At 35.5% G+C, this 27,662-nt stretch overlaps 2 protein-coding genes across 2 annotated transcripts in view; both read left to right on the top strand.

Moving 5' to 3' along the window:
- Nucleotides 1-1,663: 1,663 nt before the first annotated feature.
- tctn2 (tectonic family member 2) lies at nt 1,664-15,017 on the top strand. The gene is made up of 18 exons (XM_073841287.1): nt 1,664-1,782; nt 2,057-2,170; nt 3,453-3,526; nt 5,804-6,005; nt 6,760-6,860; nt 8,588-8,787; nt 9,225-9,345; nt 9,447-9,585; nt 10,715-10,795; nt 11,369-11,482; nt 11,569-11,643; nt 11,747-11,836; nt 11,914-12,031; nt 12,433-12,536; nt 13,626-13,773; nt 13,935-14,078; nt 14,267-14,355; nt 14,709-15,017. Exons 1-18 carry the CDS (start codon nt 1,695-1,697, stop codon nt 14,828-14,830), a joined length of 2,124 nt encoding a protein of 707 aa, XP_073697388.1. The 5' UTR covers nt 1,664-1,694; the 3' UTR covers nt 14,831-15,017.
- Nucleotides 15,018-18,157: 3,140 nt separating this feature from the next.
- sec14l8 (SEC14-like lipid binding 8) overlaps nt 18,158-27,662 on the top strand; it is a 28,139-nt gene continuing 18,634 nt past the window's right edge. The window contains exons 1-5 of the mRNA XM_073840658.1: nt 18,158-18,296; nt 18,628-18,703; nt 23,689-23,732; nt 26,021-26,083; nt 27,114-27,302. Of these exons, the coding sequence (XP_073696759.1) occupies nt 18,243-18,296; nt 18,628-18,703; nt 23,689-23,732; nt 26,021-26,083; nt 27,114-27,302 (426 nt within the window). The 5' untranslated portion in view covers nt 18,158-18,242. The remainder of the gene's footprint in view (nt 18,297-18,627; nt 18,704-23,688; nt 23,733-26,020; nt 26,084-27,113; nt 27,303-27,662) is intronic.

Below are 27,662 nucleotides of genomic sequence, written 5' to 3'. Positions count from 1 at the left end.
GTGTTAAAAATTTTTTGCATATTTTGTCGTCCTACCGCGACTATTTTTGGCCAGGGACAGGACGTCGCCGTCGGACCAATGTTTGCTGGGAACGGACGCGAGCCTCCTATGCCCAGTCAGGGCATTACGAGCTTACGTGTCTCGCTCGTCTGCTTTTAGACAGACAGAGCAGCTTTTTGTTTCGTTTTACGGGCGTCCCAAGGGACTGGCCGCGTCGAAACAGAGCTTATCCAGATGGATAGTTGATGCTATTGCGTTGGCATATGCTTGCTTCCAAGGGCATGCAGTGCCCGCTAGGTGTCAGAGCACATTCCACGAGGGGCGTGGCCTCATCGTGGGCGTGGTCGAGTGGGATTGCCTTGCAAGATATTTGTACGGCGGCGGGCTGGGCCTCTCCGTCTACATTTATAAGGTTTTACAACCTGGAGGTTCCCGCCTTACAGGCCAGATTGCTGTCAGTCTAGATGTTCAGTGTTGTCTGACCTGATGTTATCAGCTCGGAATGCTGCGTCTACTGAGCACAGCTCTAGGGTCGACAGTGAAAGTGATAGCACAAGATGTGTCTGAGCAAACTGTGTGAAGACCCTTATTCTTACGTCAGCTCAGGCCGTAACCCCGCCCTGTATGTACGTTTACTTAGCGTCTGAGTGACGCTGCACTATGTGGAAGAGTGCGGCATTGCCCCTCCCTCTTCCCCGGACTCCCTGTGAGTTCCATAGGTGATTATGAACTGTATGAACCCCGGGCTTTCGCCCTTGGGTCTTTGGTGTCAGATCTCAGCATGCACGGCGTTTTACACTGGGTCCCCTAGCGTAAGATACTTCTTACGCAGTACTCGTTTCCTCTTGTAAGAGAACGTACTCGGTTACTAACGTAACCTCGGTTCTCTCTAGAGAGGGAACGAGTACTGCGTATCTTGCCGTGCATGCGCACGCTCTGGTTGCTTTGATGATGAAAAACCAGATAATAGCTGCCTATGAGCGATATTTATAGGTCTAGACCACGCCCTTTTAGGCGGGAAGCTACGAAAAGGGCGCGAAGCGACGCAAAGGGCGCAAAATGCCCCCATTGGATCTGGCGTCGCGTCAGGCCTCGCTCTAATAGGCTGCTGCAGTTGCCGCAGAGCAGCCAATAGGCGCGCAAGCTGTTTCGCCTATGTCTGTATGCTGCTGCAACGCGCTTTACATTATTTCAAAATTAAGGATAATTTTTGGCTTCAATATCTCGCAGAAAAGGATTTTCCCCTAGCGTAAGATACTTCTTACGCAGTACTCGTTCCCTCTCTAGAGAGAACCGAGGTTACGTTAGTAACCGAGTACGATTTCACTGAAAAATGCCTCATTTCCATATTTAAACTGAACTTTTTAGAAAACTTGTAATACCATTTTTTCTATTATCAATGTAATCAATCAACTGGTTAAGGCATTATTTATTAGTTACGTATTTTACCTATTCACCAGCAGTGTCTCGCCTTAAAAGAGAACTTTTTAAGTCCAAATGTTGCAGTCTAACTCTACCCCTAAAATATAACGTTTGGCTTTTGGAAGTCCATTAAGATTTTCTGTCTGATTTTATTTCCTCAAAGCCACAGCTGCTGGGTCATTCGAGCACACTGAGCGGCGCTGATGAGCGAAAATATTCGAATAACTCCGTTAAGCAGACACGAAGAAGACGTCTCACTATTCCGACACATTATGGCAAGATTATCATCCTCTCACGTTGTATTTCAGTTTATGTGTATAATTATTGTGCTTTTAAATGACGGAACTATCTGTAATGTTGGTAAGTGAGCTTTGAGCGAATGAAATATCAGTAAACAGTCCGTGTGCATCGCAAAACAAAGTCAGTCAGCTGGATAACTGCTAGCAAACATCTTGTTGCCATGGAGAAACACCGCTTGAATGTACACTGCAGCATATATAAATGACTTTTAATTAATCATGTGCTAATTCATAGCTCAGTCAGTATTTAAATAAACTCTTAGATTCCAAATGCAACAGTTATGTATATCAGAAATGAATCTGGAGTAACTTAAATGAATGTATGTTTATTTCAGTGTTTCAGCCTGCGTTTATTCTGGCATCTGGTCCAAGAATATCATCCTTTCTGGTTGGAAACGTATCTGGAATTTCCTTCAGCCTCAATGCTGTTTCATCTTTAAATGCAACAGGTAGACAATTTTTCAAACCCTGTCGATGCTAAAATGACTGTATTTAATCTGTTATCGCTGCTAAGAAAAAAAAAAAAAACAGCTAAAACCAGGCTAGGCTGGTTGGATGGTTTAAGATGAAAGTAGCTGGTTTTAGCTGGTCTCCCAGCCTGGACAGGCTGGAAAAGTGGCCAAAAACCCGTCTAAAACCATCCTGCTGACCAACTATGACCAGCTAAAACCAGGTTTTAGCTGTTTTTTTCACAAGGGATAAATGAAAAAAAAAAAAAAAAGTAACTAATATGGTCCCCGGGACCACAAAACCAGTCTTAAGCACCACTGGTATATTTGTAGCAATAGCTAAAAATACATTGTATGGGTCAAAGTTATCAATTTTTCTTTAATCCCAAAAATCATGAACATATTGGCCCGGTTTCGCAGACAAGGCTTAAGCCTAGTCCTAGACTAAAATGTAAGTCTGAGTTGTTTCAACTGAAATAAAATTGCACTGATTGATTTTAAAATATATCAGTGCCTTTGTTTTGTCTCAAGATGCACACCAGTAATGTTTTTTTTCTAAGCATGTTTATAAAAATTACTTAAATGTCCTAATTGAACTATGGTCTAATCCTGGCTTAGTCTAAGCCCTGTCTGGGAAACCGGGCCATTAAGTAAAGATTGTGTTTGATGAAAATATTTTGTACCTTTCCCTTGTCGAAAAAAATGCTTAAATCAGCCTAGGCTGGTTCTAGCTGTTTTTTTTTTTCAGCAGGGTTCCTACTGTAAATTTATCAAAACTTATTGTTTTTAATTTTGAAATATGCATTTCTAAGAACTTCATTTTGATTTTGATTTTGATGTTTTTGCACCCTCAGATGTCAGATTTTCAAATAGTTGTATCTCGGCCAAATGTTGTCCTATCCTAACAAACCATACATCGATGGAAAGCTTGTTTATTCAGATGATGAATTAAAAAAGGGACCCTTATGACTGGTTATGTGGTCCACGGTTTCAAACTCTAGAGTGTTTCCTACTTAGACAGCATTTCTAGAGCTTCAAAGTTGTGTTTACATACCCAGAAATAGTGTTATGATACTCTTTTCATACATAATTGTGCATAATTTAATATTTTATGTCCTTTTCCCCTTGATCAAAAGTGAACATCTTTTGATTGGCTCTACTTTTTCATGTGCTATGTACATTTATTGATTTAGCAGACACTTTTAGTAATTGTATAAACATGCCAAATGCGTATGCAGTAATGTTTGGTCTTTAATGAATGTTTTTTTGTAAACTTCTTCAGGTAGCGTCCCGTCATCATCCTGTAGGCCGGTTGCTCAAACACAGTGGAATTTTTCAAATGAATTATTTGGGAAGGTGAGTTGATCCTGCTGCATTAATGGTATGTTTATCTCATAAAGAGGGGCAAAAAGGTCTCCACTTTGATTAGAAGTTAAATTAGAATCAGCAACATGGAAAATGTATGCAACACAGGAAGAATTTACAGCAGTTAACAAGCGTCAACACAACAAGTAATTAACTTGTAAAGTACCAGTTGAAATTACAGGAAAATGAAATCGGTGTTATTAACCTCCATTCCAGAAAGCCTGTCATTAGGCAGGGTGCAAACACCTACGCATCACGTTTTAAATTCTTAAACTGAAATTCCCCTACTGTTTTCCTGTATGGCCTTATCAGGAAAATAGTTTGTACAGAGATTCTTATGAGTTTCAGAATTTGCCCAGGGCTTTAAAGGTCTTTTAGGGATATCTTAGTAAAATGAGAAATAAGTTTCATTTCTATTTCCCCTCAGCTCAGGTGTTTGCAAAGCAGGTCAAAAGTAATCACTACCGTAGGTCATTTTCTGGTGGTTTCTACTAGGGCTGTGCAATATATCGAACGATATTGTGAGGCGCGTTTAGTCAATGAAGCCGGTGCTTTGATTAGTAGTAAATCTCCATCACGTGCGTTCCGCTCAGGTTCCGCTGGAGCGGCAATTGATACACAGAGACGTAAATCTCTGACAAGCTACGCCATATCGAGCTTAATATCGCATTCGAAAAGAATAAATGTCTTTAAAAAAAAACATTAAAAAAAATCTTTTCAACTTCAAACTTAAACATTTTTAATAACATCCACCAGACAGAATATTAATACTATTCATAATATTTTTTGTGAAATGGTAATATTGTAATATTTGCTTCAGCAAATAGTATATAATGGATCGTTTTTTTTTTTTTAAACCTGTATGTTAATATCTATTGTTTACGAAAACTAGATTTTATCATACTTGATCCGGTTGACTTCTTTAGTAAACATGATGGGAATATCCCTGACATTCAAGTTTGACAAACTGCAATGCCATACCACTTGCAAATTTACGGAAAGAGTTTTGAATTGTGATTATTAAGGGAATTGCCTCGAGCAAAAACCTGACCAGAAGGAGCGGCTCAACTGTACATTTTTACCACTTGGTTTCCACTATGAATAAATCAGGCCTAATCACACTAAATGACATGCACTATTGTTTTGAAGTGTCTGCCTGAGGCTTTCAAAAACACAGCTCAAGGCTCATAGACCACAAGAACTCCACACCTGAACAAAAAACTCCTTATACACTACCGTTCAAAAGAACAATTTTTTTATGTTTTTGAAAGAAGTCCATTATGCTCACCAAGGCTGCATTTATTTGATTAAAATTACTGTGAAAGTATTATCGATTTACCATATATAACTGTCTTATTATTATTGTCAATGTTGAAAACTGTTCTAATTATTCTTGTAATATTGTAATAATCTACTGAGATTTTTGTTTGCACAAGGAGTCTGACAATGCTCTACACAGAGATCTAATCTCACCATCTTTATCCAGTCTGTCTGGAATGACATGAAGAAATGGAACAAACTGAGACTAAATCCAGAAGAACTGTGGCAACGTCTCCAAGGTGCCTCAAGAAAACTACCTGCAAAGCTACCTGAAAAACTATGTGCACGTGCATCTAGGGTAAAAAGGATGGTCACACCAAATGTTGACTTAATTTAGTAAATAGTACTTCATTGATAAAGAAAATCTATTTCTGACATTCTTTTTGACAGCATCCTCATTTTAAGTGCCTAGAACTTGTGCCTAGTACTGTAGCTTTACAGGCAGGTCTCTTGGAGTCTATTGGAGACAATATACTCCAATATACTACAGTTCTTCTGGGTTTAGTCTGTCTTCGTTTGTTCTGTTTCTTCATGTCATTCCAGACAGATTGGATAATGATGAGATCAGATCTCTGTGGGGAGCACTGGCTGTTGTCAGACTTCTTGTGCAAACAAAATTCACTGAATTATTACAATTGATGGCAGAATGAAATTAAGAATAATTGGAACAGTTTTCAACATTGATAATAATAATAAGGCTATTATAATTGATGGCAGAAATAATGTTTGGAAATGTAAACTGACATTTCCTACTAACACACCAGCAGAAGATAGAAATAACTGACCTGAAACCAGCGTTCTTTGATTAATAGAAGGCTCACCAGAACAGCATTGGTTTTAAAAATGAAAATCATGAATTTATTTTAAAAAATTGATACACTACACCTGCCATACTAGAATGTTGCAATACTAAATACCATTTTTTTTTCTTTTGAATACCAATATCAGAATGCCATCCTGGTGCGACTGAGTCTCAACCGCAGTCTGCAGCTGTGCAGGAATGAAACATCTGTCCCGGACTGCTGCCTGGAGCCGCTGTGTCTCCAGGAGACTCTTGTCGTATCTGCATGTGTGGATGAAACTCCCAAAGCCTCACTCATTATCCAGACCCAGATATATGCTCAGATCATCCCCAACAAACCCCCATCTGGTTAGTGTCTTTTTTCAAGTTACTGAAAATGTAGTGCTGTAGTCATCCTAGTGTGTTTTACTACAATTGTTGTTCAGATATTCACAGTATTCTTGGAGTACCGTGAAATACCCAGGTCATGAGTATTGCTGTTGATCAAACATTCACATTTACACTTATTATTTTAGAAAAGGAAGAAAACTTACAAATGAGGAACATAACAATCATTGCTTTAGCAACAACAAGGTCATGAGTTCAGTTTCATGGAATGCATGAAATGGTCATATTCCCTAAATGCAATGCAATATGATTTAATAGAGAAGTCATTGAAAAATTAAATGTTTACATGTGACCCTGCACTACAAAACCAGTCGTAAGGGTCAAGTGTTTGAAACTGAGATTTATACATCATCTGAAAACTGAATAAATACGTTTTCCATTGGTTTGTTAGGATAGGACAATATTTGGCTGAAATAGAATTATTTGAATATTTGGAATCTGAAGGCGCAAATAATTCAAAATACTGAGAAAATCGAGAAACATTCTTAGTAATGCACATTACTAATAATTGTTTTTTTATATTTATGGTTAGAATTTTACAAAATATCTACATGGAACATAATCTTTACTTAATATTCTAATAAAAAACCGATCGTTTGACAATTTCGCTACAAATATACCTGTGCTACTTGAGACTGGTTTTGTGGTCCAGGCTCACATATATTATATATAATTATTGCTTGAGTGTGTGACTGTGTGTTTTATTTTATTGCAGAAAATAAAACAGTCATTCCTAACCAAGTGTTTGAGCCTCTTGGTCGCTGCCCATGTGATGTTTCCACAGGCGCATGTGATATACGCTGCTGTTGTGACCAGGTAATAATTAAAGAGATAGTTCCCCCAAAATGAAAAATTCACCACATCAGTGATTAGGGATGTAACAATATAAAAAAATCACAATATGATATCATTATGATATTTAAAAAAAAGACAAATGAAGACCTTTTCAAATGAAGAAAATTATATTTTGTACATTTTAATGTTATATATTCTAATCTAATGCACACTCCAACTGATGGTCTTAACTAAGAAAGCTTAGTAGCCATATATGGTAAAACAGTTACACTTTAAAATATATGAAAATTAATATTTCATAGGTATATTATTTTTGCTTTACACTACAGTAGGAAAATTACTACTAATTACTACTAATTATTCTACACTTGAAAGAGATATTTGGAATTTGGACTGCAGTAACACTACCCATTTAAACCACTAACTGTCAATTCATACTGCACTTTTAAGCTTTTATTTTGACGGAAACGGCAGTAGAGCTTTTATTTTGATGGAAAACTTCAGTGAAGACAGACTTACAAAAACGTGTCTCACTACAAATCTAGTGAAATGCTATAATCATCTGCCGTGAAAAAAAAGCATAACTGGTGGCCGTTGCGTTTCCAAACGCACACTAAACTTGCAGCACATGCAATAAATGAGTTCACTGCATTCACTGTAAACTTAGCTGTTCTGAACAAAAAACACTGGATCACAAACTGCTTGCCTGAAAGAAGTGTGCGCTTCACTTTGAAATGCACAGTGAAAACAGACTTGATGAAGAGATTAAGCCATATTGTGCTTTCAATTTTAGTTTGTCTGACCGATACTGTGCCAAAACATAATGGCCCGAAATAAATCTTTTAACCTTTTATGTTAGAATAAGAAGTTTGAATATATTTAAAAAACTTAAAGGATAACTATTGCCAAAATGCAACCTGGGCTGTTTTTTTTTTTTTTTTATGTAAACGAGACAAACTTATATCTAAAAGCATAATTACGACAAACGAGCCGTTTTTTAGATTGACCGTGATTTCGTTTTGCGGTCAATGGCCGGTGAATGGGAGTACTAGGGGCATTACTTTTGAACAACCTTTCTTTTTAGTAAACTCTGTGTACACAAACAATGTTCTCAATGCTGGAGTTCATGTGTAGAGACCCAGGCGATACTACGAGCAAAGTTTCATGGTGTGTCGAGCCTTCTTAGTGTCGTAAAAATATCAGTTTTGATGAGCTCAAAGTTATGCCCCTAGTACTCCCATTCACCGGCCATTGACCACAAAACTAAATCAAGGTCAATCTCAAAAACGGCTCGTTTGTCGTAATTATGCTTTTAGATATAAGTTTTCTCGTTTACAGTAAAAAAAAAAACAGCCCAGGTTGCATTTTGGCAATAGTTATCCTTTAATTTTTGAAGACCTATTGTTTTATATCGTCATGTGACCATGATGAGACAGTTTTGCGATACCATGATATTGATAATACTGTTACATCCATATTAATGATCAATCCCACCTTAGCTACTTTTACTGCACAGTTTAGTCATTTTATTAAAGCTTTTTTTTTTAAATTACTTGCAATCTCCTTCCTTCCAGCCCTCATCTGAAAAATATCCAGTTTGTTTTTACCATTTTACATGCACATTTTGCAGAAAGTCATGCTGTTCCTGGAAATCTATGATTCTATGGGATGTTTTCTCAAGCTTATCTGATCTGGAAACATTAACAAATAGAATGCAGGGTAAAGGGAACTTTTTTTTTTTCTTTCAGGACTGTTCTCAAGAAGATCTGGGGTTGTTTGCGACTCAGTGTCTTTCTGGACCTTTCGGGGGAAGTTTTAGTCCTGTTCCAGAGTATCAGTGCTCAGCTCAGTCATCTGAAAATGACCCTGATTGGTTCCCCTTCCTCTGTGTCACCTCTCCCTCAGACAACAACCCCTTTCTGGGACTTTTCTATGATGGTGGGACTGTGTAAGGAGAAGAAGTACCTTATCTTCTATACAGTTTCAGTTTTGTAATAATTCAGGTATTATTACCTATACTCAAAAAATGTTTAGGGTTGATGAGAAGGAAGTCTCTTCTGTTCACCAAGACTATTTAATCATGATTAAAGTAATTTATGCAAATTTTTGCTGTGATGCAAAGTTGAATTTTCAGGATCATTTCTCCAGTCTTCAGTGTAACATGATCCTTCAGAAATCATTCTAATATGCTGATTTAGCAATTTCTTGTAATTCATCAGGATTCTTTGATGAACAGAAGGTTCAAAAGAACCAAATTTATTTGAAATCAATACCTAAATGTCTTTAATGTCACACTTGATCAGTTTAATGCATCCTTGCTGAATAAAAGTACTAATTTAAAAGAACTTAACAACTCCAAATCTAAATTTGCATGTGTTTTTACAGCTCTCCGAAGCCTAGTCCATCTTTCCAAGCCCTGCAGATGAGTGCTACTGTACCTCCCGTTAACTACCGCCAGGGGGATCCAATATTCACCAAGGATGAGCAGTACTTCACCATCCCACAGGTTAGATATAGTAACATTGCTAGTGCATGTATCAGTTTATATGAGTGTGTGCTTATTCGTGCATGTGATATGAATATTAATCCCAGTTGTGTTGTGAGCAGAACTCTGGACTGGGCCAGTGTGTGGAAAATGCTCCAGTGGCATTTTTGGAAAACTTTGAGTCTCGGTGCGTGAGGAGGATGGAGTCCTGTCCATCACCATCTGGTGACCTGGGAGTGGATGTTAAAGATGGATGGGGAGGTAGAGATTCAATATTACAGTTTTCTTACCTTTCTTTCCTTTTATTAATAACCAAACACAACATCAACCACTGAAATGGGGGAACCTCCAAATGTCATGCACATTTTATACATAAAAAAATTTTGATTCTTTGCATTTGTGGTAAAAAAAAAAAAAAAATGTATATGTCATGAACTAGGGTCCCCCCAGTGAACCTTGGCCATTTCCACCACTGGATACATTATAAATAGTATGATATAGTAGATACAATTGAATCAGACATACCATCACTACAAATTATTCTTATCGGTCCTGTAAAAACTTAAGATTCAAATTTATTTACAAAGCTTTTGCAAAAAGATGGATTCAATTCCTGAACTTGCATAATAAAAAAATGCCCATGTCTGATAAAACATATTATAAAGTGAAAAAAAAACTAATATCACATTATGCAATTTGACAGTGTTTTAAAATTGCAACATTATGCTTTTAAGAAATAGTGAGGTTGTACTGAGTCTATAGTTATACAGTCAAACCAAAATTTATTCAGACACCTTCAACAGTTCTCACATTATCACAGTTTATTCGCTATAGTTTAGAAAATGGTAATAAAATATGACTAGAACTCAGAGTTAAACTGTGTCAGAAAAAATATGAATCTTGATAATGTCAGATAAATTTGATAGAAAGGCATGTAATGGATTATAATTAACCAAAAATTCAGACAACTGTTAGTATGATAATATTTACACAACTATCAATATTTTGTTAAACAATTACCAAGCAATGCTTAATTTTTTTTTAGTCTGTGGTGTAAAAAGGTCGCATTAGCAATTTAATAAAAAACACTTAAGCAAAACATGGTCTGGTCAAAGTGTCTGAATCAGTTTTACTGGTAGCCCACTGTATGAAGAATTTTTTGGGTACAATATGTCACAGTTTATTTTATTTGCTTTCCTCACTTACATAAATAAAATAGTATCCTGCACCCACTATTGAAAAAAATATCAAACATTATATCTGTTGTCTATTTTTTGTTTGAATGTGTGTTTCATATATATAAATATAGCTTTGAGACTATTGATGGTAATGTCTTTCTATGCATGCATGCAAATATGTGTAACTGTTCATATGTTTGCATACTTTCCAGATGTAGTCACAGTCAGTGTTGTGGATGAAGTAGCCGATGACCTCAGATTATTTCTGTCAGATTCTCTTGAATCCATATCTGGTCAGTTGCATGAACATTTCCAGAAGTTATTTATTTTAATGTAATTTAATATTAACTGTATATTTAAGTCTTATATTATATGTATATTGTTTTAATTTTAAATATTAAGAACAAGTAAATTGTGATTTGGATTATTAATTTTAAGAAATATTTAAGATATCACTACTTTTATTCATCATTTATAATGTTAAGACTTCCAATTTGGATAAATGTTATACTTTTAAGCTTTCTCATCAAAAAATCCTGAAATATTTATTAGGTTTTGATAAAAAAATATTAAGTAGCACAACTGTTTCCAACCGTTCTTGAGCCGCAAATCAGTATATTACAATGATTTCTGAAGGATCATGTGACACTGAAGACTGGAGTAATGATGCTGAAAAGCTTTGTCATCACAGCAATAAATTAGATTTTAAAATTTATTAAGATAGAAAACAGTTATTTTCATTTTTAATATTTCACAATGTTTTAGTTTTTACTTTATATGATTTACTCTATATGTAGAAAATATTATTGTAAAGTGTAAAACTGGATGTTTTTCATTGTATAATTTTTATTATGATTTTTTTCAAGTGCCACAACAATGTGGTAATGTTGTTGTGGCCTTGCGTTACTCACTTTACTGGAGAGAGAACGGCCTCACTGCCATAACTGTGACACGGACCACTGCAAACATCACTGTACCTGGTCAGTCTTCCTGTTAACTCTTACAATATGGCACACCTCTTCAACGCACCTGTTTTCTTATCTGCTTACCTCTCTTTCTCTTTTAGTATCTTTGACCACAAGATATTCTGCAGTGTTTCTGAATGGAAATGAAACATCTCAGTCAAACTCTGGCAATCCAGGTTGTAGGAACTCCCATGATAGTCCCACGATCAGTTTCAGATTCTAAGATTTTTAGATCAGAAAATCATATATTACTTGTTTTTGTTCCTATCGTTTGTACAGGTTACCAAGTGAAAAGGCCAGTGATTGGTGGCATTCAGAACTCTGATGCAGGAGTTATACAGAGGGCCCAAATTAATCTCTGGCAGCCAGGTAGTGTAGCGTATCTATATCTATCAATACAAAAATACAAAAAGCATTAGTTTGATCCTGTGCTGTGTCCTCTGCAGATGCCGATGGGCTGTGCTCTTCTGCTGAACTGAGACCAGCTCTGTTTGGGATCAATTCCACATCAGGTTGTATGATTCCAGTGAATCTGCTGGATATGACACAGTGCAGCCAGCTCAGGTGAGGCACACTGCTGACGGCTTTAGAGCACAATGCAGTTAATTCCTATTCACCTTTTTATTTCTGTAAGAGCGGGTGCAGCCATTTGTAAATTTTATGAGTTTGTCTTCTGGTCTCACCTGCTTCCAGCTATTTTTAACTGTACAAAACAGCTTGTTTTGCTGCTTGATATTTCAAATTACTGTCTTATCATATTTTTTTAATGTATTATCTTAATTATGAGCACACTGGTTTGTAGTACAAACTGTTTCACTGTTTACTGCACGTTTTTATTCTTCTCGTTATTTCCCTATGCTGGATAATGAACCGGAGGTCTTGCCAATAAGCTTACTTCTGTGTGGAAAAGGTGGATAGAATATTTTCATTTAACAGAGGTTTTTCTTTTGTGTTTGATTTCACAGAGAAACAGTGCGTGACATACTAGCTGGATTAGTGCCTGCTACACTCGTCTCTGCATCAGGAAAACCTAACTTTTCCAACCTATCAGACTGGGTCAACATTACTAGTGAGTACTACATCATACAGTTATCTGTAATATGTATAATATATCGAACTGTTCTAGTTATACTTTGTTTTATAAAATTCATAGTTGCTGCTTTAAGTTTTGATCACTACTAGACTACTGTTTGTAAACATTTTTGTTTCTATGCTCACTAAACTACATTTGTTTTATCAAGAATATGATAGTGTTATAAAATATTATTACAATTTGAAATAACTGTTTTCTCTTTTAATATATTTAAAAGTAGACTACCAGTCAAAATGTTTGAACAGTAAGATTTTTAATATTTTTTAAATGTTTAATGTTTAAAGTACAGCAAAAACAGTAACATTTTTAAATATTTATACTATTTAAAGTAACAGTTTTCTATTTAAATGAATTTTAAAATTTAATTTATTCCTGTGATTTCAAAACTGAATTTTTAGCATCATTACTTCAGTCACATGATCCATCAGAAATCATTCTAATATTCTGATTTGCCACTCTAAAAAAATTTTTTATTATTATTATTATTATGTTAAAAAAAAGCTGAGTATAATATATATATATATATATATATATATATATATATATATATATATATATATATATATATATATATATATATATATACTGACACAAAAAGCTATTTATTTTGAATCTTTCTATTAAAAACAAAAAATTCTTTAACAGCAAATCACCATATTAAAATGATTTCTGAAGGACCATGTGACTGAAGACTGTAGTAATGATGCTGAAAATTCAGCTTTGCATCACAGGAATAAATTACATTTGAAAATCTATTTAAATAGAAAACAGTTATTTTAAATAGTAAAAATGTTTACAATTTTATTCCTTTTGCTGTACTTTGGATCAAATAAATGCAGGCTTGGTGAGCAAAAGAGACTTATTTTGAAAATATTAAAATATATCAATAGAGTTTCAATAGAGAATACTATTTTACTATAGTAATGTTTAACAATGTTAATTTTTAACTATTTTTACAGTTAATAGGATCAAATAAATGCAGCCTTAATGAGCATTGAGCATGAAGACACTTCTTTCAAAATCATAAAAACTGTTGAAAACCACAATTTTGCTCTTGTATCTCAGCTTCAGTCTTAAACTCGAGTCAGCCAGCAGAGGGCAGCAATGGAGAGTGTTCAGCTGTTCCCACCCACCTCCACATCCATGTGTGGAGCGGCATCATGGGAAGTGTGGAGGGTGTGCCTCAGACGTTTATCCAGGCAGTGGAGATTAGGTACAGGACTGTTTCATTCAGCCTTGTGTTGTTCTTATCACCTCACTTTCCTGATAGCAAATATGAAAGCTTTTCATTAATGTTTGAGCTTGATATGTTTGGATGCATTTGCAGTTTTGATAGGACCAGTTTGTTCTGCATTAATCTTTTCCCATTCTCAGTTTCATAGAAACAACATGGAGGATAGAGTGTAGTATGGGCAGGCTGAACCCATGTTTAAACCCAGAGCTAATGCAAAATTTCCCTGTGACCTCGTCTGTGACCTTTATCGACAATCCTCTTATTACACAACCCCCTAGATCCAGGTGGGTCATAAATGCACTCATATAATTGAGATTACTGTATAGATACAGTTGCTTTTTAATTTCTAAATCTATTTACTGTTTGTTTTTTCTGTTTGTTTCAAACTGTGGCTTGCATATGACATTATTTCACAAAGCCATGCAGTCTCTTGAACTCATGAAAGTTAATTCAAGTATCTTCTCTGCTGCAGGTTCAGTATTAACTTCACAGAGTTTGACTGTGACAGGAACGATGTTTGCTGGCCTGAGCTGGCCTTCCCACTTACAAGATACTACACTGGTGAGGGCTTGAATTTCTTATGGTTACTAATAAAATGAGACGGAGATTAAAAAAAAAAACATGAAAACTGTTCTGTTAAAAGAGTCAGCAATGCTTTATATATGCTATATTATTTTAGTTTTTTCTCTGTGTTGGAAACTGTTTAAAGCAAAAAATATTGGTGCTTTTAAAATGTAATTAGTTGCACTGTAGAACTGTTTAGGTGAGCTGCAAAGTGGTGGTTTAAAATAGGGAATGTCATAGAACCTAAACAGATGTTTCTCTATTATAAAATTGTGTACATTTTAACCTAAAACCTTGATTCAGCCTTAAAGTACTTAAAGTATGAATTATGAATTTGACTCTTTTTGCAGGTGAGCCGTATTCCCAGGCTCTGGCTAAAGGTCTCATTTTAGTGTTCTTCTTCATTGCGGCGTCTGTTTTAGGAACGCCATGGAGACAAATCAGACAGGCATGGAGTAATGCTTCATTATGAAAGCAAGCAAGAGAATGATCTATTAAAAAAGAAAATTATCTATCAAATAGAATTTGATATTCGGTTGTAAATAGCTGTAAAGATAATTATTTTCATTTCTGGTCTGTAAAATAAAATTATGAATTATTTATTATGTTTTGAGAACTTTTGAAGGTGACGTGTATTAAATTACAAAAACTTTTGTACTTTTTTATTAAATGTTGAATACAAAATAAAAATGCATATTTTTGATATGTAAAAACAATGTTTTGATTCTTACTATATACTGTATGCAGCAGTCACTTTTTATAATGTTGTTATTATTATTATTATAGTATTAATAATTCATAATACTAATGGTAATAATTATTACATTATTGGATATTTATATTTTTTACATATATATTTTTTATATTTCTTACAGTAATATGTAACAAACACTCACTATTACTATATAGTAACTATAATATTAATAATTATATAAATACAAATAAAAAAAAGCAATATTCATATTATTGTTGTTGTTATCGTCAGATATATTGTAAAAATAATGTTTTCTTTTTCACACTACCAAATATGTAACAATAAAAATTATAATAACAGTAGTAATCATAATAACAATAATAATCATTATATTTATATTCTATATTTATATTTATTCATTTAGCAGACGCTTTTATCCAAAGCAACTTACAATTGGGAAAACAGCAAGTGATTCATCCTAAAGAGGCAGATCAACATAGGAAGTGCTCAAAAATACCATATATCAGGAGTTGTTAGATGAGTACAGGCTAGAAAGGGAAGATCAAGAAAGAGAGGAGAACAAAGTTTATTTATTATTATTATTATTATTATTGAGTCAAATAGTGTCGAAAAAGATGGGTTTTCAGCAGTCTCTTGAAAGCTGTTAAGGAGTCTGCATTCCGGATAGGGGTGGGAAGATCATTCCACTAGGCAGGAACAGTGAACGAGAATGTTCTGGAAAGTGATTTCATGCCTCTCTGCGGTGGTACAATGAGGCGTCTTTCACTAGAGGATCTCAGACTTCTGGAGGGAGTGTAGATTTGAATTAGTGAATGGAGGTAAGCAGGTGATGAGCCGGTGGCTGTCCTATATGCCAGCATCAGTGTCTTAAATTTGATGCGAGCTGTAACCGGTAGCCAGTGTGGGGATATAATATTAACAGCAACTAATTATTAGGTCCTCCGTGAGCTCCTTTGTCTTAGCTGTGACTGTCCACAAACCAACAGCAGAGAGCTTCTGTTATTCACCTGTTGAGTTGATTAAAACAGCTGTTCCCAATGAATCAGGGTAATTAGGATGCTTTAGAACAGCTCGGACTATTTGGAATGGTATAGAACTTTGGATTTTCCCATAGACTGTGACAGTTTGCAAAGGGTATGAATAATTTTGGACATGCCACTTTTTGTTCAAATGTAAATTAAAGATGAGAAATATTTTTTCCCGCAATGATGCCTCTTGTACATCGTCTTATCTTTTAGGAGAAGCCTGTGTCATTTCCGGTCAAAAAATATGGTTTACTAAAAGTAACTTTAGATCAGAATTTGCCAGGGTGTGAATAATTTCGGGCTTGACTGTATATATACGTATATATACAGTGCCCTCCACTAATATTGGCACCCTTTGTAAATATGAGCAAAGGTGGACAGGAAAATAAATCTGTATAATTTATCCTTTTGATCTTTCATTCAAAAAAATTGAAGTAAATCAATAGAACCTGGGAGGGAAATCTCATTATGAAATAAATGTTTTTCTCTAGTTCATGTTGGCCACTATTATTGGCACCCAATATTGCAACGTCTTTTTCCCAACATAACAGCTCTGAGTTTTCTCCAACAATGTCTACTGAGTTTGACGAATACCTGACAAGAGACCAGAGGCCATTCCTTTTAACAGAATCTCTCTAGATTCTCTAGAATCTTTCTCTTCCCAGCTTCAACTTGGTGCTTCTTTTCAGTTTCTATACAGGGTTCAGGTCAGGGAACTGGGACGGCCATGGTAGAAGCTTCATTCTGTGCTCAGTGACACAATTTTTGTGTTGATTTTGATGTTTGTTTTGGATCATCGTTCTGCTAGAAGATGCAACCATGGCCCATTATAAGATTTCCAACAGAGGCAGTCAGGTTCTGATTTTTTATCTGCTGGTATTTGATAGAATCCATGAAGCCATGTATCTAAACAAGATGTCCAGGACCTCCGGCAGAAAAATAGGTCCACAACATTATTTACAAATAAGTCCACAGCAGTATTTTTGACCGTGGACATGGGGTACTTTTTTATCCCTGTCTGCACCAAAACCATCTGGTGGGTTAGCTGCCAAAAAGCTCATTTTTAATTTCATCTGACCATAGAAGCCAGTCCTTTTTGAAGCTCCAATCATGTCTGACAAGTGAATATGCAGGAGTTTGTTTTTGGGTGAGCCAGGAGGATTTTTCTTAAGTTGAAACCCTCTCTTTCTGACCCCAAGACTCAACAATTCTCTGCAGTTCTTCAACTGTGATCCTTGGAGAGTCTTTGGCCACTCAAACTCTCTTCCTTATTGTGCATTAGGATGATATAGACACTCATCCTCTTCTAAGCAGATTTGTAACATCTTTAGTTAATTGGAACTTCTTAATTATTGCCCTGATGGTGGGAATGGGGATTTTCAATGTTTTAGCTTTTTTCTACAGCCACTTTCTATTTTGTGAAGCTCAACAAACATTTTCTGCACATCAGAACTACATTCTTTGGTTTTATGGATGATTAAGGGAATTTGGCTTTTGTGTTCCTCATATTTATAATCCTGTGGAACAGAAAGTCATGGCTGGAGAATTTTATACTCCTAGCCACCCTGGTGTGCTAAAATTTTTTAATATTTAATGGGAATATCCTTCAGAGATATTTTACTTTTAAAATTTCTAGGGGTGCCAATAATTGTGGCCAATGTGAACTAGAGAAAAACATTTAGTTCATAATGAGATTTGCCCCTCAGTTTCCATTGTTTAACTTAAAGGAAAGGTTAGAATTTTGTGAATTTTTCAAATGAAAGATCTAAAGGATAAGGCAGTTTTTTTTCAGTCACCTGTGCTCTTATTTACCAAGGGTGCCAATATTAGTGGAGGGCACTGTATATATACATATTTCTTCCGCTAATACATGAAATAAACTATCACATAGGGCCTATAGTAACTATAATTATGGTAATTATAATAATACCAATTTTATAGTTGCTAATAATAATATTGTATGTTAATCATATGATGGATTATGTATTAATTTCAAATGAATGGGTGTCCAGCAGCGCCTCTAGCGGTGGAGACGCAGCGCAACTGGTGGGAGGGCCGTGAAACATCACTGAGTGCTCGCAGTCTCTCACAGTCTCGGACTCTAGCTGATTTTAAACAGTTATTTCTGCTGTACTCGTGGCGACATGAGCGGAAGAGTAGGAGATCTGAGTGCGAAACAAGCCGACGCTTTGGCTCAGGTAAATCATTTTCTGTTTATCCCTCTCAAGTGTCTGTGATGGATTTATTTGCTCCGGGTTTTTGGAATTAAACACTCTCCCGATTCAGAGAGGCCACGCTGTCACAGAGCACTCGAAAACAGCCGACTCACATTCGTTCTGAATCCAGAATGAATAGACTTTTATAAGAGAACAGTGTTAGTAAATGTCTCTTTTGCTGAGTTGTGTAAATTACGTAACTACTCAAGTTTGCAGTGTTGCCAGCACCTGAATAGATGTTGCTAACGGATAACTGCATGCTTGTGCAGCTTCTTACTGTGACATTGCATAACTATTTCTCTGTTTTCTCAAGTTTCGAGAAAATGTTAAGGATATTCTACCCCAGTGTCCATCCCAGAGTGACCACTTTCTGCTCCGATGGCTGAGAGGTGAGCTACTTTATTACATTCATGATGCACAATCAACAATTACTAGGTTAAATATTAATTTCCTGCTTAAGAACTTGAATGAAAGAGAGAGAAATGACCTGTCTTATACTAATGTGTACAATATTTTTTCTTACTTTCAGAACATTTTAAGTATGTTTCATACAGTAGATATCACTATAATAACAGGCATTCATAAGCTTAATTAATGTAAAATATGTGCATGACCTATAGAATATTATCTTACAGTGTGAAATAGAAAATAATCTATTAGAATGAAACAAAATACAGAATATGTGATATTTGTAGCAGTAGCCAAAAATACATTGTATGGGTCAAAATGATCACCTTCTATGCCAAAAGTCAGTAGGATATTAAGTAAAGACCATGTTCCATGACCATATTTAGTAGGGTTTCTACTGTAAATACATCAAAACTTAATTTTGTATTAGTAATATGCATTGCTAAGAACTTGGACAACATTAAAGGCGATTTTCTCAGTATTTAGATTTTTTTGCACCCTCAGATTCTAGATTTTCAAATAGTTGTATCTCGGCAAAATATTGTTCTATTCTAATGAAACATACATCGATGGAAAGCTAATTTATTCAGCTTTCAGATGATTAGATAATTGACCCTTATGACTGGTTTTGTGGTTCGGGGTCACATAATCTTATGGAATGAAAAACTGATAGCACCTAAAAAATTTAATTGCATAGAATGTTAAAAGATAGAATCTTTTTAGAATAGAATCATGAGTTTTCAAACACAATTTCGACAAGGTTCTAGACAGAGATGATATGTCCTGTACTGACTCAGTATGAATCAGTGTAATCGGATCAATGATGTGTGTATCTCTGCAGTCAGCTTTGGCAAGGACAAGTTCAGAAAGTCCTGGAACTCACAACTCACAAGACTTGTTCTGGATAGAAATGTTCTAAATTTGTTTGTTGGTTCACTTATTTTGAATCTTTATTGGCTATTTTATTTTTGAATAGAAAACTGAAAACACACTGAAAAGAAACTAGTTTGAGGGTCTAGAGTTAACTGGAGCGTTAAATATTTAAAGTTCCTCTAAGTTTATCTTTTGTTCCTCTGTTGTACTGCTAAATGCGTAAATGTAAAGTTCTATAAACTTTTAGCTGACCCTCCAGAGTGGCGTTTGAGGACCTCGCTGGCGGCCTTACAGGTTTTGACAAAGGCTGTTTTGTGTTTCTGAATGCAGCCAGTCTTCTGCAGGGATTTCTAGGCACCAGACAGAGACTAGCATGCAGGATTACTGATGTAATTGTTTAATTAGTATGTTCGTATAAACAGTGACACCATCTAGCATGCATGATGGAAGCTCAACAATGTCATGAATCATGACCGTGCATGTGTTTCACTTAGTGATCTGGGTTGTTCATATATGTAGTCGAAAGTTTACATGCACCTTGCAGAATTTGCAAAATGTTAATTATTTTACCAAAATAAGAGGGATCATACAAAATGCGTGTTATTTTTTATTTAATACTGACCTGAATCAGATATTTCACATAGAAGATGTTTACAGTCCACAAGAGAAAATAATAGTTGAATTTATAAAAAATGACCCCATTTAAAAGTTTACATGATTTACATATCCTTGTTTGTCCTGAACAGTTAAACTGCCCGCTGTTCTTCAGAAAAATCCTTCAGCTCCCACAAATTCTTTGGTTTATCAGTATTTTTGTGTATTTGAGCCCTTTCCAACAATGACTGTATGATTTTGAGATCTTTTCGCACTGACAACTGAGGAACATGTATGTGTCTTCTGTAGCTTCTAAAGGGCAGTACTAAATGGAAAAAAATGTAATATTTAGGCAAAGTAAGAAAAATGTTCACATCTTCATTTTGTTCAAAAGTTTTCACCCCTGGCTCTTAATGCATCATGTTTCCTTCTGGAGCATCAGTGAGCATTTGAACTTTCTGTAATAGTTGCATATGAGTCCCTCAGTTGTCCTCAGTGTGAAAAGATGGATCTCAAAATCATACAGTCATTGTTGGAAAGGACTGAAATACACAAAAATGCTGAAAAACCAAAGAATTTGTGGGATCTGAAGGATTTTTTTGAACAACAGCGGGCAGTTGAACTTACGAACAACTATCACTAAAAAAAACACAGCTGTGGATCATTCAGATAACAACACAGTATTAAGAATCAAGTGTATGTAAACTTTTGAACAGGTAATTTTTTTAAATAAATTTGACTATTATTTTCTCTTGTGGACTATATGTAAACGTCTTTTATGTGAAATCTTATTCAGGTCAGTACTAAATAAATAACATGCATTTTGTAAGATCCCTCATATTTTGAGAAAATAATTAACATTTTGCAGAATCTGCAAGGTGGATGTAAACTTTTGACTTCAACTGTACCTGTATTATAATCTTTTGTGCTGCGTTAGAGTGAGTTGACACAGTGCATTTCGTTAATAAAAGCTGTAGTGTCTTGCAAGTGTTGATAAGATAAACACTCGATTGTGAAACACGTCATTGAGGTCTGCAGTGCTGTAATGTAAGTTCACTGCAGTAGCGTTGAATGCACAGGTACTGAAGTTCACACATTTACAACAAATGTCTATTTCAAGTAAATGCTCTTTTAACTTTCTCTTCACCAAAGAATACTGAAAAAATAAATGTATCACAGTTTCCACAAAAAATAGTAAGCAGCACAACTGTTTTCAGCAATTATAATGTTTGAAATGTTTCTTAAGCAGCAAATCAGCATATTAGAATGATTTCTGAAGGATTATGTGACACTAAATGATGCTGAAAATTCATCACAGGAATAAATTACATTTTACAATATATTCCAATGAAAAATAGTTATTTTTAATTATAATAATATTTCACAAAATTACAGTTACTGTATTTTTGATCAAATAAATGCAGCCTTTGTGATGACTGTAGACATTTAACTGATGTTAAATCAAGTCAAATATATTTTCACTTACACAAATAAGAAATTGAATGAAGCCTTAACCTCAAGGTGCACAACTCATCCTGCGCTATTTATGCAACAAGCATGAGCACTATCTGTTACTTTTTCGCTTTTAAGCGATTAGACTTATTGCCTTAATTGTGGACAATAAAATGGGTGAAAAAATCTCTTAGACTTACATGGAAGCCATATCTAGTGACCGGAATGCCATAGAGATATCAAGAAACTTGGGGATGAGCCAGTAAACACATAGCAACCACCCAGAACGCCCTAGCAACTGCATTAGCAACATTCTAAAAAAAAAACACACCCTGGCAATGATTCAAATCATTGTAATATAGTGGCAGTGATTTTTTTCTGCACAAGCAAATTCACATTTTCTTCAGATATTATATAAATGAATAAAATGAATGTCTAAAGAACAGATTTTTAAAAAAGTCTCTTTTGCTCATCAAGCCTTCATTTATATCCAAAGTACAGCAACATTTTGCATTTTTTTACTATTTAAAATAACTTTTCTATTCGAATATATTTTAAAATATATTTATTCTTGTGATTTGTTGCTCAATAAACATTTATTATCATTGTGATGTTGTAAACAGCTGAGTAGAGTTTTGTCAGGTTTCTTTAATGAATAGAAAGTTCAGAAGAACAGCATTTATCTAAAATAAAACCGAAGACTGGAGTAATGATGCTGAAAATTTAGCTTTGATCACAGGAATAAATTACATTTTAAAAGCAGTTATTTTAAATGGTAATACTGTTTCAACATTTTACTGTTTATGCTGTACTTTGGATCAAATAAATGCTAGCTTGGTGAGCAAAACAGAGTCCTTACTGTTCAAAACTGTTTGACTGGTAGTGCATTTAAGAGGAGAAGGCACTGTGTCTACCGTTAAAAGTCTTTGCAAGAAAGCGATTGACATATCCGTTTCACAAAACACTTGAGTGCTTTTATCAGTTGTGTCACATAATCTTCTTTATGAGTATTAAATACTTACGTATGACTCCATGTCTGACTAATTCTGGGTCAGTTGTGTCTCTAGGCCAGTCAGGCACAGACAAGTGTGAGTAGATGACAATAAAACTAATCCACTTTACATGACTGTGGAAATGAAATTGGGTTGGGTTGAATTTGTAATGAATATATTTTGTGGTAATGCCTGATTGAAGATAGGCTTTTCCCTCCAAAGTAAGCCTATCTACAATACATGGGAACATGTTCAAGGTTAGCATACTGTGGCCTAACTTGTCTGCTCATGGGCCTGAACGTTTGCAGAGTTTCCTTCTTTTTAGCTGAACAGTTAATCTGTTACCAGACAGTACGTTTCTGTGGCACATGCCTTCCTGTTTTGTGCAGGTTATCTTGACCGAGTTAAGACACAAAGCGTGTCTTGTGGAGTAAGGATGTAGAGTAAAGTCACGTGCACAGCATGTTTGCTCTTTATACTGTTAGTGTGCCAGTTTATTAAAGGTTGTATCAGCGATTTCTAGCCTGAAACATAAAGTGTCAAATTCAGCTGACCTTTCATCACGATCCGCTCGCTGCCTGCCCCATAAATTGTCTGTGAAAAAAACGCGTCTCTCTGGTCAGCCTAGGGTCCGAGATATGCCAAAAAAACAATCGGCACTACCAACCTTTCCACAGATAAACAATCAGATTGGTTGGAACACTGTTTGTTTATCTGTGGAAAGGTTGGTAGTGCCGATTGTTTTTTTGGCATATCTCGGACCCTAGGCTGACCAGAGAGACGCGGTTTTTTCACAGACAATTTATGGGGCAGGCAGCGAGCGGATCGTGAAGAAAGGTCAGCTGAAATTGACACTTTATGTTTTAGGCTAGAAATCGCTGATACAACCTTTAAAGGATTTTGTCTGTGTATTAGCCTTGTGGTTAAAGATAAGATCTAGAAACTGAGGGTTTGCATTTCAAACCCAGCAAGACACTCCAGCTTCCTGTAATAGATTAGTTATAATGTATTTTCTTCACTAATTATTTTTGCTACATGCCTTTCTTGTTTTACAGCCAGAAATTTCAATCTACAGAAATCCGAGGCCATGCTGCGCAAGGTATCACACAAACATACTATTTCGAGTTTTTTCACGACTATTCAAAATTGGGATCAGTAAGATTTTGTTTTGAAAAAAAGATTGCTCACCAAGGCTGAAAAAGTGTGAAAACTGTGAAAGTGAGATTTTTTTGATGAGTCAAACGTTCAAAAGAATAGCATTTGTTTGAAATAGAAATCTTTTGTGACATTATAAATGTTTTACTGTCACTTCTGATCAGTTGAATGCATCATTGCTGAATAAATATATTTTAATAAATACATATATTGTGTATATATATATTTATTTTAAAAACCTTACTGACCCCATACTTTTGAATGGTAGGATACAGAAGGAACATACAAAAAGCATGTTATTTTTTATTTAGTACTGACCTGAATGAGATATTTCACATAAAAGATGTTTACATATAGTCCACAAGAGAAAATAGTTGAATTTATAAAAGTGACCCTGTTCAAAAGTTTACATGCACTTGATTCTTAATACTGTTTTGTATCTGAATGATCCACAGCTGTTTTTTTTTTTTTTTTTTTTTTTTTTTGTTTAGTGATAGTTAATGAGTTTCTTGTTTGTCCTGAACAGTTAAACTGCCCACTGTTCTTCAGAAAAATCCTTCAGGTCAGAAACTTTTTTTGGTTTTTCAACATTTTTGTGCATTTGAACTCTTTCCAACAATGACTGTATGATGTTGAGATCCACCTTTTCAACCTGAGGACAACTGAGGGACTCATATGCAACTATTACAGACCCTCTCAGATGCTCCAGAAAGAAACACAATGCATTTAAAGCAAGGGGTGCAAACTGCTGAACAAAATTTAAAGATCAGAGTAAATTTAACTTATTTTATCTTCTAGGAAACATCTAAGTATCTTCTGTAGCTTCTGAAGGGCAGTACTTAATGAAATAAGAGAAATGTACACATCTTCGTTCTGTTTAAAAGTTTTCACCCCTGGCTCTTAATGCATCGTGTTTCCTTCTGAAGCATCGGTGAGCATTTGAACTTTCTGTAATAGTTGCATATGAGTCCCTCAGTTGTCCTCAGTGTGAAAAGATGGATCTCAAAATCATAGTTATTGTTGGAAAGAGTTCAAATACACAGAAATGCTGAAAAACCCAAGAATTTGAGGAACCTGAATTAATTCAGTGCATAAACAAACTCTTGGTATCACTAGTTCTGTAATTTAAACTTCTGTTTACACAGTCCTGAATAATGCGGTGTGTAAATTTTTTAACCTTTGGGCACAGACTGTTTTAAACTATACTGAAAGAATAGCATTTCTGTAAATCTCTGGATTTATGCAGTGTGATGAATTTGGGTGTGAATGACCTTCACAATACCAGGCTTTATGTCAGCGTTTGGTGTACGCTACCTAAAGGCTTTTAACAGCATGTTGAAAAGCACTATGTAATATGATCTAACTGATATTACACCTGGTGTGATTGGATTCCAAAAGGAGGATCACTGGTTTTGTAACTATGCTTGTCACTCACAGCATCAGTTTATTGCTGCATGTTGATGAAGCTCAAAATACAACAATACAATTTTAATGTTGTTTAAAAGTCAGTAGAAATATCATTACAATAATTTTTTTTTAAATGTAATTTATTCCAGTGATGCAAGGATTAATATTCAGCATCATTACTCCAGTCTTCAGTGTCACATGATCCTTCAGCAATCATTCTAACATGCTGATTTGCTGCTCAAGAAACATTTATGATGTAATAAACCTGAAAATAAGAGACTTGAAAACATAAAAAAAACTTTAATTATTGCAAACTTGACAGGCAATGTATTTTTTCTAGGCTTGCAGTAATAAGATTAATTCTTAATAATAACAAAAGTATTAATGCAGCATATTTCAATAGAATGTGGTGCAGACAGACAGCAGTTGTGCAGTGAAGTGTGCTTTTCAGGTTTTAATTCAGGAGTCGATGAGTCACATCACTGCCTAATCACAGCTTATGGGCAATACTGTGCTATTGGGTGTTCAAAGTGCTGTTTGCTTTCCCTTTGTGTGAGTGATGCTCGTGCAGTTCATGGGTCTTTTATTACAGACCTTTTGCTCGGCATCTTGTTGTATCTCTGAACTCTGTTACCAGTATCCATTGAACCTCAGTTCAAAGCACAGTCTAATATGCAGAGTCATGGTGGCAAATTATGTTCAGGCAAAACTGATAAAGCTGTCAAACCTCGCTGTGGTGATGGTTCTGAATCCTGATCATGTGAATACAGTTGTAGAGCACAAAGACAGGCATGTTTTTAATCATGTGTTATTTTTCATGTGCAGCATGTGGAATTTCGGAAACACATGAAAGTTGACACCATCACTACGGAGTGGCAGGTGCCAGAGGTATGACACACTTGTTTAATGATAAAAGAATCCTCATTTTACAGCATTTTTTTAAGTAAGTAAGTAAGTGGTTATTTAAAGGTTGTATCAGCGATTTCTAGCCTAAAACATAAAGTGTCAATTTCAGCTGACCTTTCTTCACGATCCACTCGCTGACTGTCCCATAAATTGTCTGTGAAAAAAACGCGTCTCTCTGGTCAGCCTAGGGTCCGAGATATGCCAAAAAAAAACAATCGGCGCTATCAACACACCACAGATAACAAAACAGTGTTCCAACCAATCAGCGTCAGGGGTTTGGTGTTGTAGACTTTCCTACTGGTGCTGGGATGTGAGGGAGGCGGAGCGAAAGTCCACAACACCAAATCCCTGACGCTGATTGGTTGGAACACTGTTTGTTTTTGTGTGGAAAGGTTGGTAGTGCCGATTGTTTTTTTGGCATATCTCGGACCCTAGGCTGACCAGAGAGACGCGTTTTTTTCACAGACAATTTATGGGGCAGGCAGCGAGCGAATCGTGATGAAAGGTCAGCTGAATTTGACACTTTATTTTTTAGGCTAGAAATCGCTGATACAACCTTTAAGTAAGTGCCTATAACTTTTAACAGTACTGTAGTTTGTAGGTAGGTTTCTTGAAGCATCTTGGAGACGTTGCCACAGTTCTTCTGGGTTTAGTCTGTCTCAGTTTGTTGTGTTTCTTCATGTGATTCCATACAGACTGGATGATAATGAGATCAGATCTCTGTGTGGAGCACTGGCTGTTGTCAGACTCCTTGTGCAAACAAAAATCTGACTGGATAATTACAATTCATGGCAAAATAAATGTTTGCAAATGTAAACTGATATTTCCTAGTGACACTCTACAGCAAAAAAATAGAAATAACTAACTTAAAACTATTGTTTAGCTGGTGAAAATACTAGTGGCCTAAGACTTTTGCACAGTATGTTTGATATTTACATTACTTTTCAAACTCTTAAAATGACCCATTTTAAGAGTTTTAGTATTTACTCTTGATTTTTATGTTTGTGCTCAGGTAATAGAGAAGTATCTGTCTGGTGGCATGTGTGGCCATGACCGTGAAGGAAGCCCGGTCTGGTATGACGTCGTTGGACCTATGGACCCTAAGGGTCTGATGCATTCAGCGTCCAAGCAGGACTTAGTCAAGTCTAAAGTCAGAGACATTGAGATCCTGCAGAAAGAGTGCGACTTACAGAGCGAACGGGTAGGTGTGCGACTGTGAAAAGTGGTGAGGAGTGGAATAGTTTTGGTAGTGAACATAAATAGCATAGAGAGATAATTTTTGCCCCCATCTATTATTTTTACAATCACCATGTCTCTGCAATTACAAAAATAAAATTGAAAAATAGGCATTTAAGCACATATGCAAAAATACATTATATAGCAAGCCTTTTTTTTGCAAATACATGTAATTTTCAATGGAAATGTTTTGTGTTTTGTAACTTTTATAACAGTCATACTGCCAGATGTGGTCTGATCTCCTTAAAACTTAAAACTGTCGCATGCGCTCACCAGGTTTCGTGAAGTTTTGAGTTTTCCTTTAGGCTTTATAGAATTTGGGGTA

This window comes from Garra rufa, chromosome 5, assembly GCF_049309525.1.
Source record: "Garra rufa chromosome 5, GarRuf1.0, whole genome shotgun sequence".
Classification (NCBI taxonomy): Eukaryota; Metazoa; Chordata; class Actinopteri; order Cypriniformes; family Cyprinidae; genus Garra; species Garra rufa.
Note: the sequence above shows the minus strand (reverse complement) of the source record. Positions and strands in the feature narration are given on the sequence as shown.